The sequence below is a fragment of the Culex pipiens genome, chromosome 3 (genome assembly GCF_016801865.2).
Source record: "Culex pipiens pallens isolate TS chromosome 3, TS_CPP_V2, whole genome shotgun sequence".
NCBI classification, from domain to species: domain Eukaryota; kingdom Metazoa; phylum Arthropoda; class Insecta; order Diptera; family Culicidae; genus Culex; species Culex pipiens.
This window is the reverse complement of record NC_068939.1, coordinates 141514553-141535009: the sequence shown is the minus strand read 5'-3', so window position 1 is coordinate 141535009 and position 20457 is coordinate 141514553. Positions and strand designations below refer to the sequence as shown.

Here is a 20457-nt window from a genome sequence, read left to right as displayed (position 1 = left end):
TGGCCAATCGAGTAGCAGAAATTCAGCGACTGACTGGAGCTTTTCGCTGGGGCTATATTTGCACTGACTCCAATCCTGCTGATTTGATTTCCCGAGGCACAACTCCGAACAAGCTGCTGAAGAGCCCCATCTGGTGGGATGGCCCGCCTGCAGTGCCGACGACAACTGACGCCGGACCGATGATTCCCGATGAAAGACTCCCAGAACTGAAATCAGCGGTTGCGCTCGCTTTGACAGCTGTTGAACGATTGAAAGCCTTCGACGACGTGAGTGACTTCTTCAAACTGCGACGCGCCATGGCCTACGTCGCTCGATTTGCAGAGTTCATCATTTCAAAGCGCAAGAAGGTGACCAAGGGGTGGCTCACTGGTAAGGAGATCAAGCGTGCGGAAGGAATTATCGTGAAGCTGGTTCAAGCCGAGGCGTTCCACACCGAGATTGCTGCACTACTGGACGACAAGAGAGCACGGCACCGGCTGTGCGGACTCAACCCGTTCCTTGACGTCGATGGCCTCCTGCGGGTCGGTGGGCGCATCAAACACGCCTTCATCCCGTACGACAGTCGCCATCAGATGGTGTTGCCGGCCAAGCATCCGATAACCGAGCTCCTCATTCGGCACCTGCACGAGGAGAACTTGCACCTCGGTCAACGGGGACTTCTCGCCGTCGTCAGACAGAGGTTCTGGCCGCTCAATGTGAAGACGACGATCAGGAAGGTGGTCCGCAGCTGCATCACCTGTTTCCGGGTCAACCCAACGAAGACGTCGCAGCTGATGGGGGATTTGCCCTCATACCGAGTCCAGCCAGCACCAACGTTCGCCAGAACCGGAATCGATTTTGCTGGCCCGTTCTGGATCAAATCCAACGCTGCTGTGAGGAAACCAACGATAACGAAGGGATACGTCTGTCTCTTCGTTTGCCTGTGTACAAGAGCTATCCACCTAGAGCTTGTAACAAACCTTTCCAGAATTACAGAACCATCAAAAGTGGTACAAGAAAACGACGATCAAGCCGGGCGCCCTGGTGCTGATCATCGACCGCAACACGCCACCGATGCAGTGGCCTCTCGCTCGGATTGTGGTGCTGCATCCGGGAAAGGACAACGTGACCAGAGTCGTGACGCTGAGGACGCCCAAGGGAGAGCTGAAGCGTGCAGTGCACGAGATTTGTCTTCTACCGTTGGACCAGGAGGTCCAGCCGGAGGAGCGACCGGAGGAGAAGCTGGCGAAGAATTGAAATGGTTCATTTCAACGCCCGGGGAGAATGTTCGATGAGATCGAACGCACACTACTACAAAACCAAAACTGCGCTACCTTTGAATTATATTCTTTGCTTTTCTTTTTGCGCACACCTAGTTTTTAGAATAAACCGCTCATTGTCTAGCTCGTAACCGTACGATTCGCACGCGTCTTTCATTCCGGCCGAAATCGAAGGAAAAATACGACCCTAAAATACAGTCCACTAGATCAACCTACATTCCTAGCCTCCAAATTTTGTCGCGAGTTGCTTTTCTCCTCTATGGCTATCTACCTAAGGTTCTCGCGGTTGAGTGTGTAGTGGTGCGGTTGTAATCGCCAGTTTCAAAGCGCATCTCTGACTCTCTCACTTTCGTAGATGCTGAATGGCAAGCTTTCCACTGTGCGGTTAACTTTTTGCTTTGCGCCTGCTTTGTTCGATTTTTGGGCTCGTACCAAAACTAGAACACCAAAACCGCAGTGTGCGTCGTCACTGGCGCATGGGAAGCTTGCTATGCTCGCGTTTGTCATAAACGCTTGTTTGATTAAGAATTTGTGCGATTAAAAATATTCTTTTGGTGATAATTGCGTTTTCAATTTCTTTTGGAAAACACATCATTAATAATACCTTGCTTTCATCATAAGATTTTTTGTAACAAGTCGATGTTATGAATTGAAAGAAGTTAAATTCTTTAGTAAGAAAGGCTTTATCTCACCCCTGGTGGGATTAAATCGGGTTTTTTTTAAGTTTTTGCTTTTTGGGTGTTTTTCAATACCCCTGACTCAAGGCGGTTTCAAAAACACCCAAAAACGGGAAATTTGGTTTATTGGACCTTTTCAAAAAAAAAAAAAAAAACCAAAGACTTGTACTGTTAAAACAGGTATTACTTTATTGTTACTATAAAACAATTTTTTTTTCTCCACCCCTTTTCTCTTGCAGGAAATCATGCTGAAAAACCTAGAATCGAAAGTAATCGAACAGGACATCCACTGGCGCTCGGTGGTGCAAGCGAAAGAGAAAGAACTGAACCTGCTCAAGTCGGCCGGCGCGATGCAGTAGTGTTGAGAGCGCGTGCGCGTGAGAGTGTGTGAACGAGCGAGCGTGCGAGCGAAATTGAGTGAGTGATCGAAGATCGATGTGACAACCCCCGCGAGACTTTGGTAAGGTAAGAAGAAGTGATCAGCGTTGGGTTCCGGGTCACTGGGTAGGGTCACACTCGCAGCTGCCTTGTAGAGATATAACGCGCCCGCGGAATTCTTATGTATCCCGAAAGTATTGCCAGGATATTTTTGCTCGGATTACGACATAAAGACATGTTCCCTTTTTTTCTTCTTCTTGCTCTTTCTTTCACAGACCGTGACTAAAAGAAGAGGACTGAATCGCGCGCGAAAGTAGTGATCGCCACACAAAAACACACACCTCCACACACAGATTATCTCGAATTTCAGTCCTAGATCGTACCGAGTTTTGTCAAAATTCATCCTATTATCGGTAGAACAAAAAAATCTTAGAGTTTCAAAGCGCCACACCTAAAAAGCCGGTCTTGAGAAGGGGTGTCGTGCGTGCAAATCATGCTCAAATTCGATCCAATAGTTGCTTTTTATGAAATCAAAATTTGTCCGGACCGTCACCAAACAGGCTCGGTAGGACGATGAGCTGACTGTGTTCTGGCAGATGAGACTGTGACCCGAAACGTGACCCCGAACCGTGTAGACTTTCCGAGTGAAAGGGAGAGATACATAAGTGTTATTAGTATGAGAACAAACTATTGTGAATTTTTAGGATGGGATACGAGTATAAATTACCCAAATTAATCAGTTGTAGTATATTCACATACGAAAAACGCATTTTGTTTCGCTTTCCGCATTTCCGAAACTGAAGGAATCCTGGTTTATTTTTTTGGTACCGCTGCGAAAATCAAAAGAGAGGTTAGCATTTTCCTTTTTAATAAGAGCCCAATTCCAAACAGTGAAGCGAAAAACGTTGTACATGTAAACTAAGAGAAATAATGACTAATATACTCCCCTACCCCGCCCATGCTGCTGAAAACGCAAGAACCCTCTCACAGACAAACGTACGTAAATCTGCTTTAGAATTTCGTCATGCAACATTTTAACGGTCAATTCAAAATGTTTGGAAGCTCACCACGGCAGTTTTGAACTCACCACAGCTCTGGTTTTGACGCCTTTGGCAGTTTGTTGAAAATTCAATAGAGCAGTTCGGTTTCAATTAACGATTTCCAAATATTCGAAAAAATATTACTTAAATCAGATTTTTGCAAATATGAGTTGAAATAGTTAAATTTTACCCTTAATCGGTTAAAGGAGGTGGCAAACAAACAAACTTATCCTACAACTTTACAAAACATTATCAATCAGAAACACCCTTATCGAAATACTGATTTTTGGATATTTGCACAGCAATTCTTTAATGGTCAGCCCAAAAATTAGTATGGACAAATCTGTCATGAAAAATTGCTTCTTTTGACATCCAGTTTAAGACCGTTGCAAATATTTTTCAAAGTTTCGCAGCAAGCCGTAGTCGAAAATGATGGCCATTATGCGCAGAGCGACCTAAATTTTTAACGCATCGATTTCCCTCGAACATATTTTAGTGAGAAATTGATATTTTCGCAACAGGCAACAGGTTGCGCTAGTGAGCAATCTTTTTTTTATTTTTTTATTTGTGGATTTTCACTAATATATGAAAACCCAGCAAGAATCTGTATACCGATTTACATGAATTTATTTGATCAAGTACGATTTAGTTTTAAACTTCTCATCACTCATATAGTGCGTAGCGAGCCACATTTTGTCACCGAATTTACTACGTAAAAAAAACCCTGAGAAAATCTTCCAGCGTAGAAGCAACCAACATACACGTAACATTAGACACGAAAGAACAAGAAAATGAAAACACTCTCAATTAAGTAATCAATGTCCCTTATATGTTGCCCCTCAATCGACCGATTGTTAAAAACAATGAATATCTACGTATATTTAGTACTAAAGAAACGTTACTCCTTCATTAACCACCAACACACACAGTTTATACTTTTTAAGCCACGTTAACCCCATCTTTTATTTGTGTTTGCTCGAGAAAGATTCCATCGAATCAAGTTTAGTGCAACAAGCCGACTCCTGCTTGTTGCAAAAATGCCCTACTATTTATTTCCCGACTTGTTGAAACACACGAAAGTAAAAGGACAAACTTATAAAAAAAACTAAATGTGTACCCCCCTCAAACCAGTATCGTGGAAGAGAGAGAGAGCGCGCGCACGAAATCGAGATAGAGAAGAAATCCACGTTTGCGCGCGAGCGTCGCTGAAAAAGACATGTGAAATATTATTTTTTATACATAAAAGAAAGGATAAAAATGAATAACTAGAAAGTAACAGTTAGATAAATCATATACATATATTATATCTTCTAGGAGAACAAACAAAAAGAACTATGAATGAGTAAAAAGAGCAAATTGTGCGCGCAAATGACAGCATCCGCGAGAAAGAGAATGACTATTGGCTGAGCAGAAGAAAAAGCCCAAAAACTGAGTTGTCGTCAACCGAGACTATAAATTACGATTACCTAAAAAAAAAAAAAAAAACAAATGAATGCACAGAAAGCTTTCCGTGATGCCCCGTGAAAATGTAGAAGGAGAAGAGGAAAAAAGAAATAAAAAAAAACAAAGATTCCGTTTTCTTTTTTGGATTACACACACTCAAATTGACGATCAGACGCGTCGTCAAACGTAAAACAGAAATTAAACCCTTATTCAATGCAACAAAAAACAAATGGCTAATAATTGATATTTGTGAAACGAACAATGAAAAACCTAGCGCGTTCTTTTCTGCTGCAAACAAAGGTAGTTTGAAACGGAATAAATTAATTATAACTCAATTGTCTCTGGTTTAATTTAATTTTATTATCCGAAACAAATCCTTTTGATGTTCCGCAATTTGGGATAACCTCACAAAATCTGAAAAAAAAACACGAAAGTGGTTGAGGACAAATTATGTAACGACCAGCAAACAAAATGGTGTGCTAGTGTGTGTTTTAAATAGGTACTTTTTTTTAATTTCCTGATTTTAAAATTTCTTAATTTTTTGATTCCTAAATTTAATTCAAATTTGACTACTGAGGAAAGGCTATAAAATCACTCGAAAACTGAACTTCTCAATTAGACCTCCTAGACCCACCTTCATGTATACCTATCGACTCAGAATCAAATGTCTGTGTGTGTGGTGTGATGTTGATCAAAAAATTGTCACTCTATTATCTCAAAATTGGCTCAACCGATTTTGTCCGTTTTGGCGTCATTCGATCCGTCTTGGGGTCCCATAAGTCGCTATTAAACATTATACAGTTTAGTTAAGTACTTCAAAAGTTATGCTAAAAAAACGATGTTGACTAAAGTTCGGAAGATCGTAAAAAGGGTGGTTTTTGTAAGATACCTCGTCATGACCTTTCCAACGCGTCCAAGACATTGAAGATCTGGCAACCTTTTTAAAAGTTATGAGCACTTAAGTGTTACTTATGCACTTTTTGGAGGCCGTAACTCAGATATTTTGATGAAAACGTTGTCAGGATCTCTCATGCAACCTGCTGTTGGATAGGTTATCAATAGAACTACCCTATCATAAGTTGTAAGCACATAACCCAAGCAACCAGAAGCACTAAATCAAAATTCTAAATCCACTCTAAATAAACTTTCACGATGCTATGACACTTTAAATAGTCTTTCCCAATGTTTCGAAACATTTGTAGCTTGAAACATTATTATCTACTGTATAATGACATATAGAACAGCCAATTAAAGTTTCAAAGCATTTAGTTCAATAATGTTTCAAAGCATTAATGGTAAGCTTTATATATCAATGTAAAGTAAGCTTTTAAAGTTACATCACACTTTGACATTTCTTCAAATGTTTCAAAACACTAACTCAACATTAGTGAGAGCAAAGAAAGTTTGGCAGTATTTGGTGGTATTTTTTTTTTTTTTTTTTTTTTTTGATGCAGGAAAAATCGTTTGGAGGAGGTCCAGGTTTTACTCGGACGAGATCGTATTCGGAGTGGCATACGTCTACGCCAGCTTCAACGATACCTTCGTCCACGTTACGGATCTTTTGGGCAAGTAACTATCTGGCGGTGCACCGGCGACATGAAGGTCAAGGCTGATCGTGACGAGGCTCGCCCTACGCTGCTATGTGGCCGCTTTGTACGTAGGCGGAAAGTGCAAGTCCCTCGGAATAACCTCGCTGCACATGAAGCTGCGTGCCGCCGGCAGAACTTGCACCAAGACCCCGGGACCGGGTGCGCAATCGGTGCTCCGTGCCCTAGCCCGTTCGTCGATGAATATTGTGAAGATTATCAATATCTTGTAAAGGTTTGAAGTGTCTGAACATCAAATCAACACGCAGTTTAGAATCTCGAATGAAGCACAACACAGCAAAAAAACGAAAACAAGCTTTCAAAAACCGTCATCCCAGCGTGAAAAGCACTCTCCCAAGAGAGAGAGCTGCGCGCAAAGCTTTTTTTCTATTTCAAATACTGTCGGTAAGGTAGTATTTTGACGTTTTACCGCGGTATAACTCTATATCAACTCTACCAGTCGCCACTCAATTTTACCTCCATGCGTATAAAGTGAATATAAAGTTTTGAGACTCTGTATGCATACTTTATATGTTGATATAGAGGGGATTTAAAGCTACCATATACAGTCCCACGGTTACTTGGGAAGTGCCCAGAAATATGAAGATCTGAATCTGATGGTATGAATAAAAAGTCAAGTTGACAGAACACTGAAAAGTCCGCCCTTTTGTGTCTATTTTGGATATCATTACAAATGTGAGGAAAGCACCAACCACCTGAGGATGGGTTAAGTAACGTTTTTTTTACATCGGTGAATGAAGGATGAAGGAAAATCGCGAAAATGCATGGGGAAAACATCGCTTCTCTTTTTTCTGTTAGGTGGCGCGGGTCTCGCCCAAAATTACTCAAGTGCGAGATTATTCTAGGAAATTAAATTTCCAACAACTGTGTCGAAGGGTGCAAGAAGATCCGAGTTGATCCTGATAAGTTTTTATCAATGCGATGAAAAAAAAAATCGGGGGCAAGGGGGCAGAATGGGCTACCCTTGGTTTTGGGCTTTAGAATGGATTTAAACCAACTGTAAGGCAAGGGTCTTATAAAGGACGTCAAATAACATCATCACACCGAAAACCATGTTTGAATTCATTGTATTTTCGAGTTATAAGCAAAAATGTAAATTTATTGACAAAACCACGCAAATGTTGTTTATTTCGAGTTTCTTAAATAAGCTTTCTCGAAGGTCAGATTGTTTGAAAAAGTTTGTTCAATGTTTATAATGTTACCAGGAGCTATTACGAAGGTAATCAAATAACAACGGAACCTTCAAATCATTTAGAGGCTTGGTGGTGGACGTGTTAAATTTAAATCCACTTGGGGGCAGAATGGACCACCCTTTTCCTGCCTTATAAAAACAATCAAAAGTTATGAAATTTTGGTTAAATGGATTATGTCGCTCCTGGTAGGTTCACAAATCACGTTTTATGCTATATTAGTTGATTTTAAGTTGTTTTGATGCTTATTTGTAAAAATAGTGTCTTATTTCAACATATTAAAACTATTTTCAAAAATGTTTGTTTTGGTAAGTGACTATTTTCATAAAAGTGGTCTAACTTCATAGAAACTATGTTAGACAGGTCCCTTAAATCGTTTATTATCTTCCTTCAACGGCAAAATGGCTTGTTTTCTAAGGTGGCTCATTCTGCCCCGCACCCAGGAAAAGTTGCCGAAAAAAACTTTTTTTTTTTTTAAAGTGAAAAAGTTGCCGAAAAAGTGGCTCAAAAATAGTTTTAAGCTGAAAATGTTCATCAACCAAGTATACAACATTGAAGGGAACATCCCAAAGCATAAGCCTACACTACACTGAATTCATAAATTTGTATGTTTTTCTATGGTTTTTGGCGCATTTTACTTAGGTGGGCCATTCTGCCTCGAGTGAGCGCCGTGTAAAAAGTGACAGTTCTTCACTTTTAAGTTTGACTTTGACCAACCAACGGGGTAAACACAAACTAAAAAAGTGTCAAACGGGAAAGTGACCAACCATCGGGGGTTGAGTGTATTGATTCTTTAAAATTTATTTAATAGTATATTTCCTTCACCGTGCATTGTTTTCGATTTTCTCCCTTTTCTTCAAACAAGTAAGGTTCGAGCTCTTACTCTAATTTATGGAATGATTAACACAAATATTACTATTGTATTGTCGCCGCGGCACTAAACCGAATTGAGCGAGTTTAACACTCGCGACGATTTTCTGTCGCGAAATTTCTGTCAAGCATGTTTGGGCTGTTTCGAATCAGTGTGTTAGCTTTTTTGATTTGATTGTTTGGCTTTGTTTGAGTCGTTGGAAAACATCGTGTGGTTCTACGTGGTTTTGCAAAGAAATGCGACACTAATGTTTAAATAATTAGTGTTCAAAATCATTTTAGGGGTTCAAACTAGCTGTAGAACTGAATTTGTTGGGTCATGTAACGATTTTCAATTTGTTCCCAGCTTCAGGAGAGATAGCAGGCCAAGGGTGCCTGATACTGATGATACTCGTCGGTTGACACACCTAGGCGAGGAACATCCCGGAAGGAGCCCAACTACATCCGTAGTGCTGTTTGAACAAAACTGCATGGCTCTGGTACCTTGCAAGTGTCCTATTTTCTTACCTCCACGTTGGCTTGGTTTAGTCATCATGATGACAAGGTGTAACCTAGCTGGTGGCCTGTGGAAACGACTCGTAAACCTTTGACCAGCGAGGGTCAGAGTAGAGACGGCTAAAAGAAAGGGGCGCGACAATGTGGGAAAGGGAATTAATTTGTGATTGCAGACGGTATTGTTTTGATTCGCAGTATGTTGAGTCAACTGCTGTGGATGTATCTGAGCATCGCAGAACGGGGTTTCTCTTCTTTCCATTTCAGCTTTCAGCTATCTTCTGTTTATTTTGTTTTCACTGATTTTCTAAAACGGCTTCTGTTTACTATCCTCCCAAGGGGCTGGAAACTCTAATATTTCTTTAAAATACTGAGTATATTAACGATATTCCAGTATACTTGTTAGTATACTAACCGAAAAGCAATAAACTGTTATTATATTAAGATACTCTCAGTATATTGGTAAGTATACTGGCGATATGTAAAGGAAATAATAAGTATACTAACATATATTTTGATATACTGGTTGACATAATAATTATAGCTCTAAGAGTTTCCAACCCCTTGTATCCTCCATTTAATTTCGATTTTACTTATTTGATTCTCTTATTTCTCAACGCTTTTCCACTCTATTTTACCAATTGATGTTGCTGTAAAAAAATGTCTGCTTTCCCTTAATTTGGCAGCGATGTCAATTTTGTTTATCATGTGCCTTTTCTTTATTTATCTATTTGAATAATTTCTCATCTTCCCAGTAAATTGCCCTCAATACAATCTAAGCTTGTTTGTTACCTCTTTTTATTAACTATTGTTAATTTCTATATCTACTTCATAAATTACTATCTTCCTTTTACTACATAGTATATTTCCTTCACTGTCCATTGTTTTGAAACTTCACCTTTTTCTTAAGCAAGTGAGGTTCGAGCCCTTACTCAATTTATGGAATGATTAAAGGATTAACACAAATATTACTACTATACTTTTGAAAAACTTTTCTAAAATGCTTAGGACCGAGCTTAGGACCAAAATATTGTAACACAACACCGCGACAAAAGAAATAGCAACAGATAAACACAACTCAACAATAGGGGAGATTTCAGGAGAAAACAATACACACTAAATAACAATTAGTTTTTGAATTCAAACTAAAAATAAAACAGTTTTTGCTTTAATGAAAATTGATAGGCACACTATAAATGGTTAGGCGCTTATACTTACATCAAACCCTACGTAATGTACCACCCCCGGCCGAGTTAAAATGCGTAACCGGAAAAGAAGGTGTGCATGCCTGGCACGAACACTCAAAGCGTGTTCTAGCGTGCTGCTCGTACTGACTCAGAGCAAGGGTGAGATGTAGGTGTAAGGGCAGTGCGTGTTCGTCGGGAACCTGGTGCATAAGATCGGTCAAGGCCCGTTCTTACACTGAAAATTGCGAATTACGAATTGCGACCGGTTAACAAAATGGTGTGCTATTTTGTGTTTTAAATACTTGTTTAATTTTTTTTATTCCTGAACAGGGTTGTTAAAATATCAAAATATCAGCTCTCAGCAACTACAATTATCTCGCCTGAATATGCATGCCTCAAATACAACAGCTCTTCTCTCTTCATTGAAACTCTCAGCGCCGAACATAGCCGAACACGTTCTCGTGTTTACCCACTCGCGATTGACATTTTCCTTTTCTCTCTCATTCCCGCTTCCACGATCATCCTACCGCAAAAGCGTTTAATCACAAAAGCCGCCACAAAACCAATTTCGCAAACGCAGTTTGACGGGACGTCATGCGTGGTCGGATCCTAATCGCCATCTCGCGTTCTCTCACTATACTCTCGGATATTTTTGGTGCAGAGATAATCTATTGATAGCTTTTTTATCACTCATTTGCAACACTGTTCCTGAATTTAATAAAATTTCTTTTTATTTTCAATTTTTTTAGATGTTTGTGTTTTTAAATTTCTAAGCTTCTAAAATAGTTGAATTGCAGCCTTGTTTTTATGTTTTTATATTTTGAAATTTGTCAATCGAAATCACATTGAGTTTTGAAATTTTGATTTTTTTTTATTTCTTCACGAAAACCTTCGTGCTAAAATTATCATTTAACTCAAAAACTAATAAATCACTGCCAATGTGTCCTGATGACGAGCCTCGAGCTAAAGCCTTCCTTGCAAAATATGTTTTCTGACATCGGTGGTCAGTAGGGTGACAAGATAAATTAAAAACTTTGGAAAATCAAGAGATGCCTCTAATCTTTAGGCAATAATACGTAACTGTGCCAATTTTGGGCCTTATCGGTTCAGGTTGAGGGGTCACTTTTTGTCGTTGAAGTCGCATAATAAACAACTTTTGCGAGAAAGAGAATTCAAATTTCTGATGCAAACAAATCAATTTTTGTGGCACCCGATGGTTTGGTGATTAATTTTCAATATACATTTTTAAAGTTTAGATTTAAAAAAAATGCTGTTTGAATTTTCAATGTTGTTATGATTCTTTAAGTATTCGGGGGCGAATGACCCATAGAGCTTTCAAGTTTTTGAATCATTAAAATTTGTTTTTTTTGAATTCCGGAAGTTTTAAACCATGACATTTTTAAATGTTGAAGATTGTTTATTTTCAAATTTATATTTGTTATATTCTCGATTTTTAATTTTATTTATTCAATAATCAAGAAATCCAAAAATGCATTTTTTATGGTTTTGAAAGTCTGATTTTAGAATTTGTAAATTCATGAATTCCTGAATTATTGATTTGTAAAATTTGCTAATTCATAAAATTTTCAAATCTTTCAATTTAAAATTCTTGCATTCCTGAATTTTTAATTTTTTTGGGTTCCTCAATAATTGTACTTTTGAATTTCTACACTTTAGAATCCATAATTTAAAAAATCCAGAGAATTAAATTATTATTACATTAGGGTGTAATAACAAAATCGATTTTCCAGCAGAGCAATTTTTCAGTTCCTTTTGGGGTCCTTAACAACTCCCCAAAGTTTGAGAACGATTCGTTCAATCCTCACATTGCGCAAAGCGATTCAATTTTCCATATAAATTTGTATGGGGAAAACCATATTTTGGATTTTGATATTTAAAAAATCCACTCAAATTCGGATGCTCTGGAAAGTGCTAACTTGCTCCTGAAAGAAGATACAGCGTCCTCAAAACTCGTCTAAAACGTGATTTTCGAGCAAAAAAAAAGAAGATTTTAGACGAGTTTTTAACACGTTGTATCTTTTTATAGGAGCAAGTAAGCACCTATAAATTGGCTTTCCGTAAGTAGGTCGAAAATCGAGGCAAAAAAGGCTTTGTTTACCATTGGCTCTTACGGCTTTTTGAAAACTAATCCGAGATATAGTGATTAATTTTTCATTTCAATTTACTATTTCTGGACCCAAACCATTTTTTTGCGTTTGATTCTTCGAGGTTAGATTTCCATCTGCTCCCTCCCGCCTTCCCTCAGATGGGGAAGTGTGATTTTCTGCCAAATTTGACGCTCAGGCGAGGAACATCCCGGAAGTGCTGTTAGATCATCTTGGTAAAAACAGTATGGATCTGGTTCTCTGCAAGTGTCCTATTTTCTTACCTCCACGTTGTCTTGGTTTGGTCATCATGATGACAAGGTGTAACCACAGACAAACAGACGGGACACTCGAGTGCCGAACCATCGTCCTCCAAAAACGGTTATTTCAAATTCAATTTTGTTTCGGCATCCACTCACCCGGCGCTGATGGCGCTGCTGTCGTGACAGCTCGCCCGTCTTTTCTCAGTGTGTGTGATGCGTGTTTTTTTGTTTTTAAGTTGAGCGTGAGCACGTGTGAGGCAGCAAATGAAAAAAAAACAGCCTTCCACCTCGAGTGCCTCCAGTTCAACCCGCCGGAAGGTCGCTTCATCTGTGGAGAGTTCGAATCCGGCCGAATGCACCTGAACGACGAGAGCCAGCGGTCCCGGACGTAGTGTTCCGGCAGAAACACGAGCAAACGGACATTTACGGGCACTCCTTCGACACGCACGACTTTGGGTGTATCAATCGGAGGCGAATCTACCTCACGAGGGCGACTCGGACCGGAAGCGGTCGGACATGATGGAGTAGTACAACGAGGCAGAACGAGTGCGAACCGTGCCGAAAACCTGAAGTAGCACACTCTTGCTTTTACCCCACTATTAACCAGACAGGCCAGTTCCACTGCCTGCCGAAGTCGAGGCTGCTGCTGAGGCGTCCGCTACTGCGGAGAAAGCCGGATCCTGTGGTGGAGTCATCTCCTTCGGAGCAACCTGCTTATCCTTCGTAGACTGCTGCTCAGATTGCTGCTGCTGGTCGTCCTTTTGGCATTTTGACGATGCGTCGATCGTGAGCGCCACCCTTTGCGACTTTTTTCTTCTCATTCGGCCCTTTTGGTTTTGTTCGCTGGCAACTTAATTGCGCCGTGGACACGTTCCCCGCAAATGTTTTCAAACGCCCATCGTGGGGATCAAATTCCGTTAGTTTTGAATTGGATTTTCCTATTCCGGCGGCCACTACTGGTGTTTTCGTGAGCGGGATATCTGGTGTCAGGTGTAATGGTTCATGTTTTCGGTGGAGGAGGAATCTTAGACGGAACATACAAGCAACGGGGAGGACCAGTGGTGTGGTCTCTGTCATTGTGTTTGTTTTGCATCGCTGCAGGTGCTGCCGCATGATTTGCCTCATGAGGTTCTGCCATTGGAAACGGAACCGACCGTGGAACCGACCCACCGTCATTTTCGGCCGTCGGTCTTGATTTATTTATTTTGATTTTGTTACTGATGATCAGCAACAACAAAATTATTTCGAAACAGCTGTTAATGTTTACAATCGTTAAGGCTTGATTGTCTCACGCATACACTGACATGACACATGACAGTAATGGGTTTGTATTGGTGTGTTTGGGCTGCGCTTCGGCATAAGCTCACCAGGCAGCGCTGGCGTCGCCGTGATTTGGTGGTTTGATGAAGGACGATGGATTTCAAAAATAATTTGTATGGAGAGTCACGTCTGTTTGTCTGTGGTGTAACCTAGCTGGTGGCCTGTGGAAACGACTCGTAAACCTTTGACCAGCGAGGGTCAGAGTAGAGACGGCTAGAAGAAAGGGGCGCGTCAATGTGGGAAAGGGAAGTAATTTGTGATTGTAGACGGTATTGTTTTGATTCGCAGTATGTTGAGTCAACTGCTGTGGATGTACCTGAAACATCACACAACGGGGTTTCTCTTCTTTCCGTTTTTATCTAACATCTATATTCTGTTAATTTTGTTTCACTGATTCTCTAACGCAGCTTCTGTTTACTATCCTCCATTTGATTTCGATTTTACTCATTTGATTCTCTTATTTCTCAACGCTTTTCCACTCTATTTTACCAATTGATGCTGCTGTAACAAACTGTCTGCTTTCCCTTAATTTGGCAGCGATGTCAATTTTGTTTATCATGTGCCTTTTCTATATTTATCTATTTGAATAATTTCTCATTTTCCCTGTAAATTGTCCTCAATACATGTACACACCCATATAACCATTTTTATGGTTGTAGTACTTGAACTCAAAAAATCGTATGAAAAGTGGGATTTGGAACTCAAAAAATCATGATTTTTGGTAAGGGTGTACCACCTATCTTCTGTTTATTTTGTTACATGTAATGTAACTGATTTTCTAACACGGCTTCTGTTAATTATTCTTCATTTGATTTGATTTTACTTTTTTGATTCTCTTATCTCTTAACGCTTTTCCACTCTTTTAATGCTGTTGTAACAAACTGTCTATTTTCTTAACTGTGTTCCCATAATTTGGCAGCGATGTCAATTTTGTTTATCATGTTCCTTTTCTTTATTTATCTGTTTTAATAAATATTCATCTGCCCTGTCTAAGCCTGTTTGTTACCTCTATTTATTAACTATTGTTTATTCTACTCCATAAATTATTATAATCTCTTTCTTTTACTACACTCAAACCCTGATGGTTTGACACCAAATGTTGTCAAACGAATGGGGTCACTTTTTAGTTTGACACCCCTTTACACGAAGTTCACAAACACTACCAAACGTTTGTTTAGATAGTGTGCGTGAGCGCCGTGTAAAAAGTGACAGTTCGTCACTTTTTAGTTTGACTTTGACCAACCAACGGGGTAAATACAAACTAAAAAAGTGTCAAACGAAAAAGTGACCAACCATCGGGGGTTGAGTGTATTGATTCTTAAAAATTTGTTTAATAATATATTTCCTTCACCGTGCATTGTTTTCGATTTTCTCCATTTTCTCCCTTTTCTTCAAACAAGTAAGGTTCGAGCCCTTTCTCTAATTTATGGAATGATTAACACAAATCGAGACACAAATATTACTATTATACTTTTGAAAAATTTTCATGATCCGACATTTCAATCAAAATAACCCCGAATAAGGATTATTCCGAACGAGCGTGTAGATTGCTGGTGAAAAATATCGGCCAGGTAGAATAAAGATAGTTTTGACGCAGTTCCCAATGACCGTGTGTAAAATCGTGCATGACGTTTCGACTTGAAATTTATTAAAAATCTACCTAAAGCATTCTCAGCGTGTTGTTGGTAAATGTTTACATCAAGCGGCGGTGTTCCAAGCACGTGTGAAGTCGATACAAGAAATTGCACCGAATTTGAAACTTTTTTCCGGATATAAAACACTCTTCAACCATGGTCGCAGGCGTAAAAGTAGCTAAAAAGGCGAAAGGTGAGAATATCGTAATCTTAAGTTGGTTGAAAATGTAATCATTGCTCCTTTCTAGTCGCTGTCGCCCCCGCGGAAACGGACAGCGAAAGCGAACTTTCAGCAAACGGGATGGAAGACGACGACGATCAGCACCTGTCCGACGAGGAGTTTCCAATGTCCGCGGATGAATACGACGACGACGACGACGGCGCGGAAAATGACCAGGAAGCGACGGCATCCAAGTGGGCCCTCACGATGGCAAAATATTTGCGGAAAGGGGGCGACGCCAAGATTTTGTCCAAAGCCACGAAGGAAGTGGACTTGGAGCGCAAACGAAAAGAGCCGAAACCGAGTTATCAGTTTGAGGTCGTTGGGGAGGAGGTGGGAACGGCGGCGAAACAGGAAGATGTGAAGGAGGAGAAGCCGGCGGATGTGGAGATTGCCCGGGAGTTGCTGCGACAAAAGGCGCTGATCAAGAAGGAACGGCTGAAGGATATTTTGGGGCTGCGGGTGCGGCCATCGATAGGGGATTATGAGCGGGAGCGAGCGTTGAAGAAGATTGCCACCAAGGGAACGGTTCAGCTGTTCAACGCGGTACGGCAGCAGCAAAAGGACGTGAACCAAAAGTTGGCCGACGCTGGCAAGCTGGAGTACAAAAGGGAAAAGGTGCTCAAGAATTTGAGCAAGAAGGAGTTCCTGAACGCGCTTATGAACGGACCGCGGGCCAAGTCGGAGCTGGTGGACAATTTGGTTAAGAAGGAGGAGGACATGAAGGACGAGGTGAAGTCGGAGGAGGAATCGGGAGCTAGTGATGGAGACGACGAACCCAAGTCCACGTGGGGCGCGTTGAGGGCGGACTTTTTGTCCGGGAAGAAATCCGGTTGGGATAAGGAGCAAGACGAAGAAAGCGACAAAGGGGGGAACCTTGAGGGCAACATGGGTGGAGAGAGCTCAGATTCGGATTAAATAAAGATTGTTTGTAACATTAGTTTATTGAACATGCATAATTTAGTACGTATTAAACAAATTGTCCCTTTCTCCCTCTACTTGATGTTCAGTGTGTACAGTCCGCTGGCTTGTGGGATCTGAACCGGTGCCGTCGGGTACAGCGTCACGGGCAAGTTCCAGATCATCGTTTCGATGCTGATGTCGGTCGGGGCGTGCCACTCGAGCGTGTCCCGGTCGATTTCCATGTTCAGCTCGTCGTTGGTGCTGGTTACGAACTGGAAGTGCAGCCGCCACCTCACGTCCACCAGGTCCGTCTGGAAGGTGGGACTGACGTACAGCGGAATCGGCAGAATCATCTGCGTCTGGAGCAGCCCAAGACACACCTCGTGGTGCTTGGTGAAGTTCGTTATTCGACCAATTGGCGCGTCCGAAGTCGATTCCGTTGCCCTCTTGCGGACAATTTCCTCGCACTGTAGCGTGACCGACAGTTGTACGCACCGAACCGTGCCGCAGCTAAAGTCCAGCGTGCCGACAATGTCTTCGCCCAGTTTGTAGATCGGTTTGAACAGACAGAATCGACCCACTTTGCCACGTTTGTTCGAAATGAGATAAAAGTTTGGTCTTCTACGCGCGGTAATGTTCTGCAGATAATGCAGCGCGTACTCAATCTTCGACGGGGCTTTCTTCTTCTCCAGGAAGGGATTGTTCGGGGCCAGATCTTCGTTGGATTCGTCGTTCAGCGTGACCGCTTCATCGCTGCAATTGACCGGAGGCAACGGAAGCACCCGAATCGGAATGTGTAATGCCTGCACGGTCGACCCAACCCTCTGTGTGGCCACCGTAATTTTGTAGTAATACTTGACCATCACGCCACGATACGTTGGCGGAGTGTTCACCGACAAGGTCTCACGGAACATGACTAAAACGAGAAAGAACCAAATCAAAAACCTCTTCCCACGCAAAACCCAACCCGCCGCCACGTACATTGCCGCATCTCGCCCGGCGAAAGGCGCAGATCGCAGAACAGGATTTTCGGCTCGGTCGACTTGAGAACCTCGCCCTTCAGCTGATTGCTGGCATCCAGCGACGTCGATCCGCTGACGTTCTTGACGATTGAGTTGGGCGCGTCCACTGGAACCGACGATCCTCCGCGTTCCTGAATGGTGGAGTTGCAGTAGCAGTGGATCTGCACCGTGGCCCAGGCTAGATTTTCCAGGATGTCACTAAAAAAATCGAGATATTTATAAAAATTTCTTCAAATTAAATAAGAGAAACCACTTCTCACCAGTTGCTCTGCGATATTCGGTGCTCCGGAAGGGTGGGATTCGTGAACGTTATCAAGCACTCGACCACTTCGCCGCACAGAAAAACGGCACTTTGGTCACGGATTAATTTTGCTGTTATTTCGATCATTTTTAATTTAGCTGCAGGTGCAGACTTCCAACAAAAAACTAATTTTATCACTTTTTGTTTTGATGACGCGTACAACAACAAAAATGAAATTGAAGACCTGTCATCAGTACACGATGAGGCATGGGTAACAAACTTTACTTGAAATCAAAATTTCGGAAGCCACCAAGGAAGCCACGCAAATTTGAGATGGAGCGCTTGGACTCAAAATTTTGCTTTGGTGAAAAAGATCCTATCGTGAAATTGAACAGAGATGTGAGCCGGTAAGTTAAACCAAAGGCGAGCTAGCAAGACCAGCGCTGCTAAATTATGTTATTGGAGGTCTGCATTTTCCAACAACAAAAAAACTTTATTTCATAGTATTATGTCGAGCCATAGAGTAATCTACGTGCGTATGTATTGCGTGTACGTACATACACGAAAATAAAGTGAGGTTAAATTTTGTCAGCCAGCAAAATCAAATAGTGCGCTAGTGTGCGTACGCGAAACGTCATAAAGCTCTATAGAAGAAACCAACGACGAAGAAACTTTCGAATTTTTAAAAGCAGATTTAAAATGGCATAATTCAATTGGGTTCTAAAATTAAGCTTAGATTGCTGATATTATTGTTCACAACGATAAAGCTTATTTTTCTGAGTAATATGACCCTTGGAACGAACACAAAGAGTTTAAAATGGATTTTTAGTTCACTTACTTTTCACCGACCAGGAACTGTGCTGATAAATCCGAGGGGAACGACACAGTGAAATATCCTGGATTTTGGTTAAAATTTCAGCATTTTCAAAAAATCCGAATGAATCCGAGTCAACAACAGATGCTCCATTGAGGTTCATTGACACAAACATGATGCTTTTTTTATTGATGATGCTGTTGCAGTTTTTTTCATTGTCTTTGCCTTGACCGTTTGTTTGACGTTTGTTTTGTTTTTGTATTCAGCTGTAACTTTGCTTACACACTAAAATAATATCAAACAAAATTCGATTAAACACGGCAAATTCGGCTGAAGTCCGACGAAATCCGAGACATCCGATGAAATGGATAAAATCGATGAAATCTTCAGAGTTTCAACTAAAATGATTAAATATAGACCGAATCCGGCGTAATGAAACCTCAATGGATCACTGTCGTTCCCCTCGGGTCAAAGTCAAACTAAAAAGTGATGAACTGTCACTTTTTACACGGCGCTCACGCACAAAACAAATGTTTGGTAGTGTGTGTGTGTGTGTGTGTGTGTGTGTGAACTGGGGTGTCAAACTAAAAAATTACCCCGTTCGTTTGACAACAGTTGGTGTCAAACCATCGTGGTTTGAGTGTATGTGTAAAATTTTACACAGATTGCTGTTTCAAAATTACACAGATTTGACAGACAACTGCTGTACACAGTTCACGACAACGACTGTACACAGTTCTGTGTACAAGGCTTCTACACAGATTCTGTGTATTCCTGGTTTTGGGCAATCTGTGTCAAATTTTACACAGATCTGTGTTATCTGGATTTTGCGTGTAACTACTGTGTAATAGAGATATCCACACGCGAGAGTATGTTAGTTTGTAAAAAAATTACACACAAACATAGGCAAATCGAGTAGAATAATTCGTCTGTCAAAATCAGCTGTGTCCTTTGTTATACCACGAGCACGTGGTAAACAGCTGGTTTTTACAGGCCAGTTCGGCTACTCGATTTGCCTATGTCTGCGCAAAAATAGTGTAAACAAAATCAGCTGCTCGGAATTCAACCAATCACAATCGATCAAAACCAAAACAATACTTTAAATACAAATACTAACACAGAATCATGGTGTGCGTGAGAGAAACCGTGGAGATCTCTATTTGACTTTTACTACACTGAAAGAAAGGCACATGATAATATCACATGTTTTACACATGAATCTGCCCCATACTACTTGGCATGTGAATGTCACGTGAAAATCACTTGAAAAAAATCAATCGCACGAACTTGCAAATCTAAATGTAAAACACGTTAATTTGACGTGAAAGCTCACATGACTTTGGAATGATGTGCACATGAATATTGAATGATTTTGTAGTGTATATGGGATGGGTTTCCAGTGAAATTCATGTGTTCGTGAAATTGTAGTATAGTTTTCTGCATATTTTCAAAAAGATTTTTTGTTGCGATTACAAACACACTTTATTGCACAATAAGTATTTTTTTTAAATAAATTACTCCAATAAATTATTTAAACAAAAAACCAACCGGACCGATGGCCTTTTTTTGCATATTTTTACGTATAACTCTCCATTAAAGGGTTTAATTTAAAAAAAAAACAAGTTCGGACTCGGTTGCACAGTTTACTCGTAGTAGGTGCACGGGCGACGGAACAGCTTCCGGGAGCGCTTGTGGTGGTATCGCTGCAGTTGCGGGAACCGGACTTTGGATTTGATTAACAGCTTGATACGGGCTCGACAGTTCCGGAGTGGAGTCCCCCACCGAATCGACC

At 41.0% G+C, this 20457-nt stretch overlaps 3 protein-coding genes and 1 pseudogene across 5 annotated transcripts in view; 3 read left to right on the top strand and 1 right to left on the bottom strand.

The window, feature by feature from the left end:
• The window catches only part of LOC120417497 (ribosome-binding protein 1), a 28092-nt gene extending 23065 nt beyond the window's left edge, over window positions 1-5027 (top strand). For 2 of the 3 annotated variants that reach the window (XM_039579573.2, XM_039579574.2), the window contains one exon: window positions 2176-5027. In XM_039579573.2, the coding sequence (XP_039435507.1) occupies window positions 2176-2295 (120 nt within the window). In that variant the 3' untranslated portion in view covers window positions 2296-5027. The remainder of the gene's footprint in view (window positions 1-2175) is intronic. The other variant, XR_005605472.2, reaches the window with a different exon arrangement.
• On the top strand, window positions 4689-6666 carry LOC128093397 (40S ribosomal protein S14b-like; annotated as a pseudogene).
• Window positions 6667-15509: 8843 nt separating this feature from the next.
• LOC120417534 (RRP15-like protein) lies at window positions 15510-16625 on the top strand. The gene is made up of 2 exons (XM_039579616.1): window positions 15510-15658; window positions 15714-16625. Exons 1-2 carry the CDS (start codon window positions 15622-15624, stop codon window positions 16601-16603), a joined length of 927 nt encoding a protein of 308 aa, XP_039435550.1. The 5' UTR covers window positions 15510-15621; the 3' UTR covers window positions 16604-16625.
• On the bottom strand, window positions 16611-18059 carry LOC120417532 (RAB6A-GEF complex partner protein 2). Its single transcript, XM_039579615.2, has 3 exons — window positions 17871-18059; window positions 17570-17808; window positions 16611-17504 (listed from the first exon to the last, which is right to left on the bottom strand). The coding sequence occupies exons 1-3, from the start codon at window positions 17996-17998 to the stop codon at window positions 16681-16683; spliced, it is 1191 nt and encodes a 396-aa protein (XP_039435549.1). The 5' UTR covers window positions 17999-18059; the 3' UTR covers window positions 16611-16680.
• Window positions 18060-20457: the final 2398 nt, after the last annotated feature.

Bases quoted from the DNA above. Each gene is read 5' to 3' on its own strand.
- LOC120417534 (XM_039579616.1), top strand. From the start codon at position 15,622: ATGGTCGCAGGCGTAAAAGTAGCTAAAAAGGCGAAAG. The intron at 15,659-15,713 runs GTGAGAATATCG...GCTCCTTTCTAG, and splicing joins AGTAGCTAAAAAGGCGAAAG to TCGCTGTCGCCCCCGCGGAA.
- LOC120417532 (XM_039579615.2), bottom strand. From the start codon at position 17,998: ATGATCGAAATAACAGCAAAATTAATCCGTGACCAAAGTGCCGTTTTT. The intron at 17,809-17,870 runs GTGAGAAGTGGT...CGATTTTTTTAG, and splicing joins CGAATATCGCAGAGCAACTG to TGACATCCTGGAAAATCTAG. The intron at 17,505-17,569 runs GTACGTGGCGGC...TTCTCGTTTTAG, and splicing joins GCCGGGCGAGATGCGGCAAT to TCATGTTCCGTGAGACCTTG.